The 14,165-nt window shown below is 37.5% G+C and overlaps 1 protein-coding gene across 1 annotated transcript in view; it reads right to left on the reverse strand.

Moving 5' to 3' along the window:
* Window positions 1-4,624: 4,624 nt before the first annotated feature.
* The window catches only part of ANXA5 (annexin A5), a 29,501-nt gene continuing 19,960 nt past the window's right edge, over window positions 4,625-14,165 (reverse strand). Inside the window, exons 7-13 of the mRNA XM_055317020.1 lie at window positions 13,952-14,031; window positions 13,451-13,507; window positions 9,185-9,278; window positions 8,209-8,304; window positions 6,606-6,664; window positions 6,251-6,373; window positions 4,625-5,158 (exon numbers count right to left, since the gene is read on the reverse strand). Of these exons, the coding sequence (XP_055172995.1) occupies window positions 5,096-5,158; window positions 6,251-6,373; window positions 6,606-6,664; window positions 8,209-8,304; window positions 9,185-9,278; window positions 13,451-13,507; window positions 13,952-14,031 (572 nt within the window). The 3' untranslated portion in view covers window positions 4,625-5,095. The remainder of the gene's footprint in view (window positions 5,159-6,250; window positions 6,374-6,605; window positions 6,665-8,208; window positions 8,305-9,184; window positions 9,279-13,450; window positions 13,508-13,951; window positions 14,032-14,165) is intronic.

The following is a 14,165-nucleotide window of genomic DNA, read 5'->3' on the forward strand; positions in this document are numbered from 1 at the left end:
TAAGTATGTTCCATCAACAGAGAAAAGAATTCTCAAAAATACAGAAATAAAACAAATAAAGCAATATTTTAAAATAATAATATAGCAAAGTGAAATTTATCCTGAAAATGTAAGATTGCTTCATAGTGGAAAATCAATTACTATAATTCACCTAATTGATACAGAAAAAGAAAACTCCCCTCCTTCCACAGACACATCAAATCTATAACTATATATGGAATAATTTCCTTTAAAAAAGAAAGAAAGAAAGAAAGAAAGAAAGAAAGAAAGAAAGAAAGAAAGAAAGGAAGAAAGAAAGAAAGAAAGAAAGAAAGAACCAATGGGATGCCTGGGTGGCTAAGTCAGTTGGGCATCTGACTCTTGACTTCAGTTCATGTCATGATCTCAGGATCATGAGATTGAGCCCCAAGTCAGGCTCTGAGCTCAGCATGGAGTCTGCTTGAGATTCTCTCTTTCTCTCTCTCCCTCTGTCCCTCCTCCCACTCATGCTCTCCCTTCTCTAAAACAAAAACAAACTAGCTGAGTGACTGCTACATATTGGGCAAATAAACCCACTTGGGAGTGGGTAGGAGAGGCTGGAACAATCTCACCATAAACCACACCCCTGGTGCTATAACCCACAGCTGGAAGGGAACTCACAACCCTGAACTTCTCCCTTGGAAGCAAAGGGTGTGAACCCCACATTTGGCACTTCAACTTTTAAAACCTGCCCCTTGAGAATTGAGCCCCCAAAACATCTAGCTTCGAAGGCCAACAGGGCTCCCAACCATGAGACCCACAAGACTACATAGCGAACTGAGGAGCAGTACTTAAAGGGTTCATGTGGATTCGCCCACTCTGGGACTCAGAACAGAGGCAACCAAACAAAAAGCACCCAGGCTTTCTGTGAAACAGGCCCATTTGTTTATTAAAGCATCAACCTGGAGGGGCTGGCATCTAATGTAACACACATAAGGAAATCATCTCCAAAAATGGGAGCTTGCGGGCACCACTTCTATGCTCTCCCTCTGCCTCACTCCAGGTCACCAGAAACTCCCAGAAAGGCACTTACACACGGTCATGTGAAGTCCTGAATTTTGCATCTGCCACCCAGGGGATACTCCTCCTTATTATCTGGCTCTGGTGGCTAACAGGGCTTATGCTTGTAGGTCCCAAAGGACTGTAACCAATAGAGAAGGAGTTCTTAACTGGGTACCATGCCCAGGGTACAGCTGAGAGGCAATAGACTGGGGAGCCTAGTCTGTGAAAGAGGCCTATTAGCTAATCCTCACAGCTTTAGCCTGAGGGGCAGGTTTGTAATTAAACATACATCCTAAGGGCTGACTATAATCCTCTGTAAAGACCTCAGAGGACTGGCACTGTCTTCTCACTCTCACTCTGAGTGATCGAGATCTCTGGTACACATGTCTAGTGCCGTTTTTATGGCTGCCACCCAGGAGACACCCTTTGATCATCTGGCCCAAGTGGCCGGCAGGGCTTGCATCCGTGAGTCTCATGGGGCTGTAACAAGGGAAGAAATGGTGCATAGCTGGCTACCAAACCCAAGCACAGACACAGACTGAAACACCCTCAATCTTTCCTTTAAAGAGGCCTACTTGCTTGTCTTAAAGCTTCAGCCTAAGGGGCAGGCTTCTGGTTTAGCACACCTTAGGTCTATGGAGTTGCTCTCGGGTGACAGAGGCCAATGGATGCTCTTCTTTGCACCTTTCTCTGCTTTGGTCAGGTTCACTGGTGCCCCTGAGTGGGAACTTATACACTCGTCTGATTTTTACAGCTGCCACCCAGGGGATACGTCTTGATTACCTGGCTCTGCTGGCCAGCATGGCTTGTGCTCACAGGTCCTGAAGGGTTGTTATAAATGGAGAAACAGTTTTTAACCCAGGGCATAATAGTACAGAACTAGCAGAGTGAAACGCTTGCCCAGTCTTTCTGTAAAAGAGGCCTGTTAGCTTATCTTTATATTGTGGCTCATGGGGTAGCTTCCAATCAAAGATCCAGCAGGTTGGCAGGTGCCTGCTTCATTGCCTTCCTCTGCCCCACTCCACATTGCCCCACCAGTTTCTAAGGGAGTTTGTGTATATATCTAGCACCTCAGCTTTTGTGGAGGCTGCCAGAGGACAAACCAGAAAGACTCTGTTCACCAGTTCAATGGGAAAGTATCAAAGTTCTTAACTGGCCATCACCCTAGGACTCAGTGCAAAGAAGCAACCAGAAACGTGCATCCCTGTCTTCCCCTAAAAAAGGTATTTTTGCGGTGACTCAGTCAGTTAAGCATCTGCCTTTGGCTCAGATCATGATCCTGGGATCCTGGGGTTGAGCCCTGCCTCAGGCTCCCTGTTCAGCAGGGAGTCTGCTTCTCCCTTTACACCTCCCGCTGTTCATGCTTGTGCTATCTCTCTCTGAAATAAATAAAATCTTAAAAAAAAAAGAAGAAAGAAAAAGGTATTTTTGCATACTTTAAAAGCTGCTGAGAGTCTGGATTCCAATCAGCTTGAATCTAGGTGATGACTGAGATCTCCCACTTTAGGACACAAACAGGTCTTGGTGTTCCTTCAACTCCTGGGAGCCACTAAGAGTAACATAAGCTGCTTGAATAATTACAAGGCTTGAGAGACAACCCCATATTCACTGCAGCACTATTTACAAATAAGCCAAGACATGGAAGGAACCTAATTGTCCATCAGGTGATGAATAAAGAGAATGTGGTATATATATATAGATAGATAGATAGATAGATAGATAGATAGATATAGATAGATATAGATATAGATATAGATATAGATATAGATATAGATATAGATAATACAGCCATAGAAAGGAAGAAAATTTTGTTATTTGTGACAAGGGAGAAACTTGAGGACATTATGCTAAGTAAAATAACTCAGAGAAAAGATACTCTATGATCTCACATGTGGTGTCCAAAAGACAACAACAAACCAAAGTTATAGAAAAAGAGATCAGATTTGTGGTTACCAGAGGTGGGGCATGGGGAATGAGGTAATTGGATAAAAGTGGTCAAAAAGGATAAACTTCCAGTTTTAAGAGGACTGTGGTTGACACTGCTCTACAGTATATTTGAGAGTTAAGAGACAGATCCAGTTATAGAGTTCTCATCAAGGAAAAAAACATTTTTTAAATTGATATGAGATGGGGGATCCCTGGGTGGCTCAGCGGTTTAGTGCCTGCCTTCCGCCCAGGGCGCGATCCTGGAGTCCCGGGATCGAGTCCCACGTCAGGCTCCCGGCATGGAGCCTGCTTCTCCCTCCTCCTGTGTCTCTGCCTCTCTCTCTGTGTGTCTATCATAAAATAAATAAATGAATTTAAAAAAAAAAAAAAGACTAATAGTCTTGAAAAAAAATTGATATGAGATGATGGGTGTTAATAAAATGTATTATGATAATCATTTTGCAATACACATATCAATTCATTGTGCTGTATACTTTAAACTTACACAGTGATATATTTCAATTATATCCTAATAAAACTGAAAATATATATAGACAATTCTTAACTTGGCTCTGTATCAGAATCACCTATAGAGCTTTTCAAAAAAATAAATCACAATGTTATATGTACACACACATATAACTTTTAAGGGTCCATTCTGATTAGTAGCCAAGATTGTGACATGAACAATATTACTATTTAAAAATTTTCTAAGGAAGAGTAGTCCATTTATAAAAATGTCTTATTAATAGTAATCACATGCTCTTTAAAAAATGCATATCCAAAGGTATCAGTGCAAAAAAGAAATTGACACCAATTCAAAAAGCAGTTTGAATGCAGAAAACCAAAAGGCAAATAAAGAGAAACTACTTCTAACAGATATTGCCTGCTTTTTTTATCTCAAAGAAAGTAGCAGATGAAAATAGGAGAAAAGAGTGAATAACAGGAAAGAGAAAAGTAGCACTCTGAATTTTTAGTTTTTTTTATTTTTATTTTTTAGGTTGTTTTAAGATAGCTTTTCTATTAAGCAACCAGCATCATAAGCATCGCCTTACCTGATGCCCAAATAAAAATGCTTCAAATAAATCAGAGGCTCCTTTAGCCTCTCCCTCATTCCACAATGCAGAGGAATGCAGTTGCATTTCAAGCTTATCGTCCAAAAGCCAACTGTAAATTTAGTTGTTAGTTAACACCATTGTCAATGACTAGCTTGAAAAAAAATATCAAAAGATATCATTGTTCATAGTATTATGCTCAGTGAAATAAGTCAGCAGAGAAAGACAAATACCATATGATTTCACTCATATGCGCAATCTAAAAAACAAATGGACAGACAAAAGCAGCATCAGATCTATAAATACTGAAAACAAACTGATGGTTACCAGAGGACAGTTGGGGTGGAAGAAATGAGCAAAATGGGTGACAGGGAGCAGAAGATACAGACTTCCAGTTATGGAATGAATGAGTCACAGGGATAAAAGGCACAGCATAAGGAATATAGAAAATTATACTGTAACAGTGTTATATGGTGACAGATGGTGGCTACACTTGTGGTGAGCTTAGCATAGAGAAACTAAATCACTATATGGTACAACTGAAACTAAAGTAACCTTGTATCAACCGCAATCAAATACAAGTAAGTTTTAAAAATTTTTTCTGAACACACACTCACACATAATTCAGGGGGAAGGAAATGTTTATTTCTTACTAATCTTTTGAATGCAACCACCATAATTTTTCAGGTTTAATTTAGTAGCAAACTTGATTAATAACACTTCCAGGATTTCATAATTTTAAGGCTAAGATTCCGATTAAGGAAATACAGTTTTCAATTTAATATAAATGAAGTTTTTTTAAAAAGGCTAAAAGCAGTCTGATCTTTTAAAAGAAAATCTAAATGACCCAGACTTTAGACTTTAATAACGTAAGTACACTTTAGTACTACAACAGACAAAGAGAAAGATCTTAATTGAACATAAGAAAGAAGCACCGTTATTTTTCTTCTGCAGCATGTATGCTTTGGTTATTAGCACACTACGTGAATAAGGCAATGTGTCAAGCACTGGCATATAAAAAGTGCAGCAAGCTGTGAACGAAGGTCAAAGTGGCGGTGGCAGGCACAGCGTAAGATCTCTCTCTGGCTGATGCCTCAGTCATCTTCTCCTCCACAGAGCAGCAAGAGGGCTTTCTTATAGTCCCCAGATGTATCACCCTGAAACACAAAAGTAATCTGTTAACCTCCATGAGTCACAGAAACTGCAGACAATGAAAAACTAAATGTCTGGCAACAAGTTTTAGCCATATGACTTTTCCCCCAAGTGGTTAATCTCTGTGTATGTGACTTTCACATCAGGAATGTACTACAAGGAGTTTCCTACCAACGTAACTAACATATGTTTAACTTTTTAATTTACCCTTAAAGGCACAGCTCTAAGAGAATAAAGTATGTTCTTCTCTCAAGTAACAGAGAGAACAAGGAAGCTTGCTAAACCTGTAAGTTACTCTCACATACAAAGTGGCTAAGGGAGGTAATTCTGGGACTGTGTGGCTGTTATGTTTTCTCTTCAGCATATGCTTGACCTCTGCTTATCTCATACACAGATATGTTTGAAAAATTAATGTTTCAAGCAGAGTGCATTTGAGAACTCTGTGCCCTTCAATCCAGCCATACCACACACAAAATGCAAAGCTTGCTTTGTTGAGATCCTGCTTTGTATATGACCCATTTTCCCTTTTATCAAACGAAAGAAGAGAAAGAAAGAACAAAAAAGAAAGGAAGAAAAGAAAGTCAAAAGGCCTCAAACTAAATTTAAATATAGGACACAGTCTCCCTTGCTTTTAAAGGGACAAAAATGATAGTAATACCCAAGCTCTTTTTACTTATTTCTGATGACATGGTTGATCCTTTCCTGAACTATGAACTAATACCAGAGACAAGGTGATAATAGAAATATCGATGTGGAAGGTAGGAGGAACTAATAAAGACAGCTGGAACTGATAAAAGTGAGAAAGAACCAACACATTATCATCAGGGGCAGGGGCTGGGTTTGATGGGTCATCTGTCTACTAAACAATGCTTCTAAGCTCACCAAGAGCCTCTCCTTTGCCAAGAGCCAATCTTCCACGTGGGAACCATCATCTGTACTTTATGAAGCATTATATGCCAGGCTTTATAAGTCATGGCTCTAATCATACCACTAAAATTTTAAACTTTACATAGTTGGGTACTCCCATCCATGTCTTACATGCTATCTATTGGTCTGCTCTGGATTTCTGAACATAATTTAAAGAAATGTTCTACTACCTTAATCATGGAATAAAGAGAGGTGGCAAAATTCTTCCTGAACTCCTTCCTAATGTTAAACAAATCAATCTCACTCCTGGACACCACGACTCTGATGAGGGTATGATCATCTGTCCCTGCTCCCTATAAGAAAAGAAAAAGAGAGAGGCACATTGTTTCAAAATGTCAAATACAGTATCAAACTCCCCTGAGTTATGATGAATCAATAAAGTAAAACAATTTGGTAGAATTGAACTGCATATTTTAAGGAGAATACAAAAAACCCAAAGTCTATTATTTAAATCATAAGAATACACAGAGAAAGACAGCTAAAAAGATTAATTAATTAGATGAAATATTCAAGGTATGCACTTACCTTCATAGCATAGTAGAGGGTTTCTGCAAGGTAGGCAGGTATACTTCGAATAGATTTCACTAAGAAAATAAACAACATGATGGTCAAATGCTATACTGATAGGAAAAGAATTAATAATTAAAAATCAAAAGTTACTTCATGCTTATTGCTCTACTTATTTACAAGCATAAAAGCAACATAGGCTTAAAAACTGCTCATTTGCAAGCTGATTTGATCTCCTATTCACCAAGTATTTTCTTAGAAACTGGGCTGGAATTTCCTGAAAGTTCCGAGTTCTGCAGAGAAAGGCGTGTAGGACAGGGCATGCAAGCTTTTCAATGCCCCTCTGTTCTGAGTTCCTCTCCGCTATCACAGTTTGGGCGGCCTGAGCTGTTGTTACACCACAGTCTTCCTCACCCTCAGGAAGTGATACAAACATCTGGAAGTTTTTGATCCAATATATTCAAGCAAATAACGCAAACTAATCTTTGACAAATCTCAGACTTATTGAAATTTCTGTAATCTTAACCTAGATATTCTCTTCATATTCTTTACTATCTGTGATCCACACAGAGCAGCATGAGACTTACCCAATTCAGTAGAGACATCCAGATAAACTGAGGGTGTCCCAGATACATACATCTTCCCTGAACATGTATGTATCTACTCAGTGTCAAGGCTGCTCAGACCTCAGCTCAGCTTCAGAAACTATCTGTATGAAAATTCCTTAACATATACAGAAAATACAGTCCATGGACTGGGAGGTGGAATTATTCTCTCTTATCCAGTGTTTAAACAAAACTTAAACAGTAACCAAAAATGTCATTATTTTAAGTGTATTTAATTATTAAGGGGCTGTCTGAAATCTAACTAAAATTAACTGTGGAAGTCAAATCAAAGGCTACTACTAGTGCCAGTTCACACACATCTTTAGCTTATTCTCCAGAAGGCATCACAAAAACTCAAGCTCAATATCAAATACTCAAAACAAAGAGCAGAAAGAGCTTCACTCCCAACCCATATGAAAACTAGGGTCACTGGGGAACTCAGACTAGATTCTCCCTGGATTTAAAGAGTATATTATCCTACAGTAAACAGCACACCTCAGTTCCCCAGTTTTTCCATATCATTCTGAATATTTAGCTAAAAAAATTTCCAAAATAATCTGAAAACAACCATCATCATATCTTCCATCATACAGAAGACATTTTTTTTCTAATTTAGATGCCAATTTCCCAGTCTGCCTCAAAGCTGTGAGGACAGTATTCAAAAGGATACTAAAATTTCACCAAGTATCAGAAATAATATTTACAAGCCTCTGAGATAATACCCACACTTCAGATTCATAATAAAATAGTAGCATTTTTAATACAGCTTCAAAATGATTTTTAAACAGTTGGTTTAGTATTTCTACAGGATTAGATGAACTAACCATATAATCATGCATTTCCAACATCAAAATAGACTTTGAATTGGAAATTTGGGAGTTTGCTTCACTCAAATATCATAATAAGCCCTTCTTTTCATAAAGAAAGAAGTGGTTATTTTCAGATACCACTTCAATTGAATAAAATACTTTGTCTCTTAACACCATAAATATTATATACATTATAAAACTACCTACCAACAGCAAGGAGTAGTTGCTCCAAATTACCAGAAGTCTCCCGGTCAATGGTTTCCTCAATTTGAAATCCTGATATAGTCATGTATTTATCAAACACTATAAAAAAGGAAAATAATTTCTCAATCATGTAAAGATCATTCTGTACAGAAAGTATTTTCTCTAACCAAGTATTGTCCTACTGAACACAAATTTCCCCCTTTTCCTTGCCGACAAAACTCTGACTTTGTCACAGAGCTTCAATATACCAAGCCCTAAACAATGGATTATAAATGTTCTTTGTTCACTCAATTTCCAGCCTCTACTTACTAGTTACAACCAATGAGAACCAAAGGTAAATCTGCTGGACAGGATTCTGAGAAATCTTTCCTTATTAAGAGTTGATAAGCAGATATGATTAATTTACCCCTTTCCTTTCTTCTTGCTGTTAATATTGATAAATTTGGAGCTACAGTAAGGCACCCTATGACAATGAGGTACAGAGCATGAGAAAGAAAACCCCAAAACACCAAGGACAGTGGAACAGAAAAACAGAAAGAGCCCAGGTCCTGCCAAATCAGCCAAGGAATCTTACCTACAGAAACAAAGTTTTTATAGCCCCAGTTAGTAGGGCTTCCTATCACTTGACCTCATTCCCACTTGATACCACAAGAACTGATAAATATCCAGAGAGGAGATCGTGGGTACCACTATTTAGGAGGAAATACTTGAAGTGAGCCATAGCTCACTGATTAGTGTCTAGAGGCTTAGTTGCCTCATCACCCTGATAGTAAAGGGGGGACTAAGGATCTCTAGTTTTGTAAAAATTATAATAGCAGCTAAGAGGATTATGAGATTTTTCAAGGTTACCAAAAGGAATAAATACAAAAACTGATTCACTCAGGAAGTACCTGTTATATAGCACATATTTTAGCATACTGGCTCCTGTACTTTCAAAATTAACCAAAGTACCTGTACCAGACACATTTTTTTCACGTACCCCTTCTCAAATGAGACACACTTCGTGTTCCAAAGATGGTGATAAACTTTTCTTCATCTGTCCCCCATTTCAGTTCTCCAGCCTGAAACAAAGCCTGTGAAGGTTTCAACCTCAGTTAGTAAACTGTTCCTCCATCTCCTTTCCAGGTTCTGAATGACACCTGTGTTTTACTCCCTGTACAGTAATTTGCCTGATTCATAATCATATACTTTTCAATTCTAATGTTTCCTAAACTCAGTGAGGTGCATTTGGAGCTACTTTGGAGCATGCCACTGAACTGTACCACAGAGATTAATAAAGTCAAAGCAATAAATCACATCAATCTGGTGATTAAATGTTCCCAAAATGTCCACTGCATTTCCAGGCTTTCAAGGGCAACAGTGTGGTTGGTGGAAATTTCTGATTACCTCACCATTGACAAATCCACTTACAGATTGGAAAAGAATTTAGCTAAGGAGCTCAATTGTCTAGGTTTTGTTTTGTTTACTTGGCAGCTGTTCAGCAACACATGATAAAACATAAACTCCGTATTTCCTCTTTCAACTGCAGTTTAATCAAAACTAGCTACAAAGAGTTTTCACACTTCTAAAAGATCACAATGAATTTTTAAAAGGTTGTGGATATAGCACAATGCCTGGCATACAGCAGGAAATTAACATACACTTGAATAGTTTGGGTATCTATTTTTACTGTTTTACATGGAAAATATATGCTTTTTAGGGTTCATATAAACAAATATTTTTTGTTGTATTTCCAGGGAATTTTGAAAAATGTGTTGTATTTTTATACTTAATTTTGAAAATAATTTATCTTAATGATAAAAATAAATAATAACAACCTTGGTCATGTGAGCATGTTCTTCAAAACTGAAAAGATTTACTATGAAAGTCATGCAAGTATTTCAACTTTAGGACTATACCATGGTATTATAGATCTGTGTTAAAATAACTTTTTAAATCTAATAACAAAAATAACACATGTTCACTGAGAAATTTTGTACAAGAGATAAAATATAAATAAGAAAAAAATTACTATGAATGCCAATATCCTAAAGATATTGGTTATTACCTCTAGTATGTTTTCTACACAAAGATACACATACATACATATTAATACCTAAAAGAGAAGGTGCATCCTCTAAAATACTGCAACCATTGCTGAAGCACTTTCTTAAGAACTATTCCATATTTCTAGTTCTCTTTAGATAAAGCAATTAAGCCTGTTATAATTTGTGAGTTGGCTATTTAAAATTATAATTTCTTCATTTTCTTGAAAGAATCATGTTTGAGATCAATATCTATTTTAAAACTACTATGGAAATAATATGCAGTAATGATAATCTTCATGCAGAACAATATTTACAAGTTTTTTTTTTTTTTGTTTCACTTTAATGTAAGAGTGCTTTCTTCTAAATGAGGATTCCGAATACCCAAGGAGCTGCTCTGCATGAGGGACCTTCACATCTGCTCACCCTTCCCCCTTCCCTCAGAGAGGGCTTTATGGTTTAGCATAGTTTGATAACCTCTGGTTCAGTGCAAAGTACAGATTTTTTGCAGTAAAAAAATCTGGGCCTCATCCTTATCTGTGAGATCTTAGATGAGTTACTTAATCTCTTAAGTCTCAGTATCTTCACCTACAGAGTAGGAATAATATTTCTACAGTCATTAATGCAGATTATGTAACTTATATAATGAATCCATCAGTGTTATGTAATCAATAGTAGATACTCAATAAACATTGATTTCCTTCTCTTTCCCTTTTTTTCCCCCTCCTTCCCCTAAAAATTCAGGTTTCTCTCCAAGATCAGGAAACAAGGATTCGAAGGAGGAGGAGGTAAAATCAGTTTAACATATTAAAAATGTAAGAAAATAAATGAATGAATGAATGAATGAGTGAAAGAAAGTAAAGTGGATTATCTACAAAATGTTAAATTCCCAGGTGAACAACTCACTGTGGCTTATCAAATTCCTGAAATAAAAGGAATCCTCTTAGTGCCAAGTATCAGTAGAGAAAAAACTCTAAGAGCTTATAAAAGGGCCCTTTGGTTGTCTTGGCTTACTCTCAATTAAGAAATCTTAAATTCCCATTAGTGGTAACAGTCCAGCTACTCTTGCTAAGAAAGAAATAGCAATTTCTCCTTTTTACATAACACCAAAAGGATATTTTTAATAAGCTGAATTTATTGATAATACTTTTGTTTCAAAGACTGATTTATTGATTGGTTGGAGAGACAGCACACATGTGGATGTGAGCAAGAGGAAGGGCAGAAGGAAAGGGAGAAAAAAAGAAACAGACTCCCTGTTGAGCACAGATCCTGAGGCCCTGAGGCAGCCCATCTCAGGATTCTGAGATCAAGGCCTGAGCAGAAATCAAGAATTGGACACCCAACCAAATGAGCTAGCCAGGTGCCTCTATAATACATTTTAAAGAATCAAAAACTAATAGCCAGTGTACCATGTTCTATGTTGTTCCTGAACACTGAAAGAGTAAAGAAAGCTTGAATTCTATTCAAGGAATATCTTAAAGTTACTTCATAAAACAGTTTTCAGATGTATAAAGTTTCCCCTTCATGGTTCTGAATGGTCACATTCTCTGCACATCAGGAAGTGACACCTATATAGCCCTGGTACCCAGGAGCACAGAGGCGTCACCTGAGAGCTTATTAGAACTACAGAATCCAGGGTGCCTGGGTGTCTCAGTGGGTTAAGTATCTGCCTCAGCTCAGGTCATGATCCCAGAGTCCTGGGATCAAGCCCCACATCAAGCTCCCTGATCAGAGAGGAGTCTGCTTCTCCCTCTACCCCTCCCCCTGCTCCTGCTCTCTCTCCCTCTCTCCTTTAAGGAGATCCCCAGGTGATTCACATGCATTTAAAAGTCTGGGAAGTGGGATGCCTGGGTGGTTCAGTGGTTGAGCTTCTGCCTTCAGCTCAGGGCATGATCCCGGAGTTCCAGGATCAAGCCCCCCATCGGGCTCCCTGTGAGGAGTCTTCTTTTCCCTCTGCCTATGTCTCTGCCTTCTCTCTGTGTCTCTCATGAATAAACAAATAAAAGCTTTAAAAAAAAAAAAGTTTGACAAGTACTGCTATACACTGAGTGCTCTGTGGAGAGAAATGGTTGTTTCATAGTGTACAGTCAACTGGAAGAGTCAATATGGCTCTTCCTTTTTCAGTGATGTTTGACTAACAATCAGAATTGCATATTACTTCAAATATGTGACCAGAGACAGGATTATGGTATGTGATTCCATGATGGCAAATAATCCTTTATTACCTATTTCCATTTTTCAAGTCTCAAGTTTCAAATTTCCTAACATTTATTTCCCACATTTAACAACTTATGTTTTTAAGAGTTTAAAATATATTTTAATCCCAGTATAGTTAACACACAGTATGTTTTATTAGTTTCAGGTGTATGATGTGATTCAACAATTCTATACACTACTCAGTGCTCATCATGATAAGTGCACTCTTTAACCCCCATCACCAATTTCACCCATTTCCCCCCCCCCCCCCGCCCACCTTCCCTCTGGTAACCATCAGTTTGTTCTCCATAGTTAACATGGGATTACTTATTAACCACAGTGAGATTATACTACATTTGAAAGCCATTTAAGTACAGAATTTCATTTGGATGTCATTAAAAAGCAGCTGACAAGAGAACAATCCTATTTAGAATTCTATCAAGGGGATCCCTGGGTGGCTCAGTGGTTTAGTGCCTGCCTTTGGCCCAGGGTGTAATCCTGGAGTCCCGGGATCGAGTCCCATATCAGGCTCCCAGCATGGAGCCTGCTTCTCCCTCTGCCTGTGTCTCTGCCTCTCTCTTTCTCTGTGTCTTTCATGAATGAATGAATGAATAAATAAATAAAATCTTAAAAAAAAAAATTCTATCAAAAGAAAGGTAGAAGAATTCCCAAATAGTTTAGTTAACTTGTAATCTACTACATATTAAAACACCATCTATCACTAAAATACCTTATTCTTTTTTCTTTATCCTCTCCTGCCAATGACACCTACTGCCTCACTGGCACTGGAATTAATAATACCTGTGATTCTCAGTAAAATGATCTATTTTGTGAGTTTCCATAATTGCTCCCCCCAAAAAATCTAGGTAAAATTCACTATATATAATTCATTTTATTTCATTTCAGTTTTAGGACAACGAATCTTATGATTTGTAAGGCATTCATCAATAAGATTATTTTTAGATACTATCACAATATATATTATGAGTTTCCACAGCATTGATTTCACAGTTACCACATCTCACCTGAGCATCTTGTTCAACTTGTGCTTCATCAATTCCAGCATCAGGGTCTCTATTAGCCTTTAAGAGATAATGTCACATTATTGAATTACATGAGCATTTTTATTCAAAAGGAAAATTGGTTCCACCTGATGGTTGTGCACATAAAGCTTTTCTCTTAGGAATAATATGACTTTAAGATACCAATTCTACAATATTTCACATCATCACATAGCACTGTCCAAAATCAATCTGATCCTCTTTATTTTTTTTATCCTCTTTATTTTAAATCCTATGAATGAAATAATGATATCTTAAAAAAATTAAAAAATTAAAAATAAGTTAGGTGCTATTAAGAGTTTAGGTCAGATATTCTGAAACACAAACACACAGAAGCAACATACAGCCACAATCAAGGAAGTACCAGAAATGATTAGAGAATTTTAAAGGACCTTACTTATCTAGATTCAGATCAGTCCAGCTTCAGATTTTTAAATCAAACTTTAAATAGTTTCCACCCAGTACCTGAAGGAGAACCACCAACATCCTCTGGTAGTAGCCTGAGGTATCCCCCACCACATCATCTTCCAGGCTTGAGCCATATTCTGCAACAGAATAATTTCATACTTACTTATAACTTCTTTAAGCTAAAAAAAGATATCCTACCCCATTAATCAAATGGAACAGACATAAAGGAAGAAATATTTTATTAGTGTAAATGTTCTCTACCCCAACTCTG

This window comes from Nyctereutes procyonoides, unplaced genomic scaffold (genome assembly GCF_905146905.1).
Source record: "Nyctereutes procyonoides isolate TBG_1078 unplaced genomic scaffold, NYPRO_anot_genome, whole genome shotgun sequence".
NCBI classification, from domain to species: Eukaryota; Metazoa; Chordata; class Mammalia; order Carnivora; family Canidae; genus Nyctereutes; species Nyctereutes procyonoides.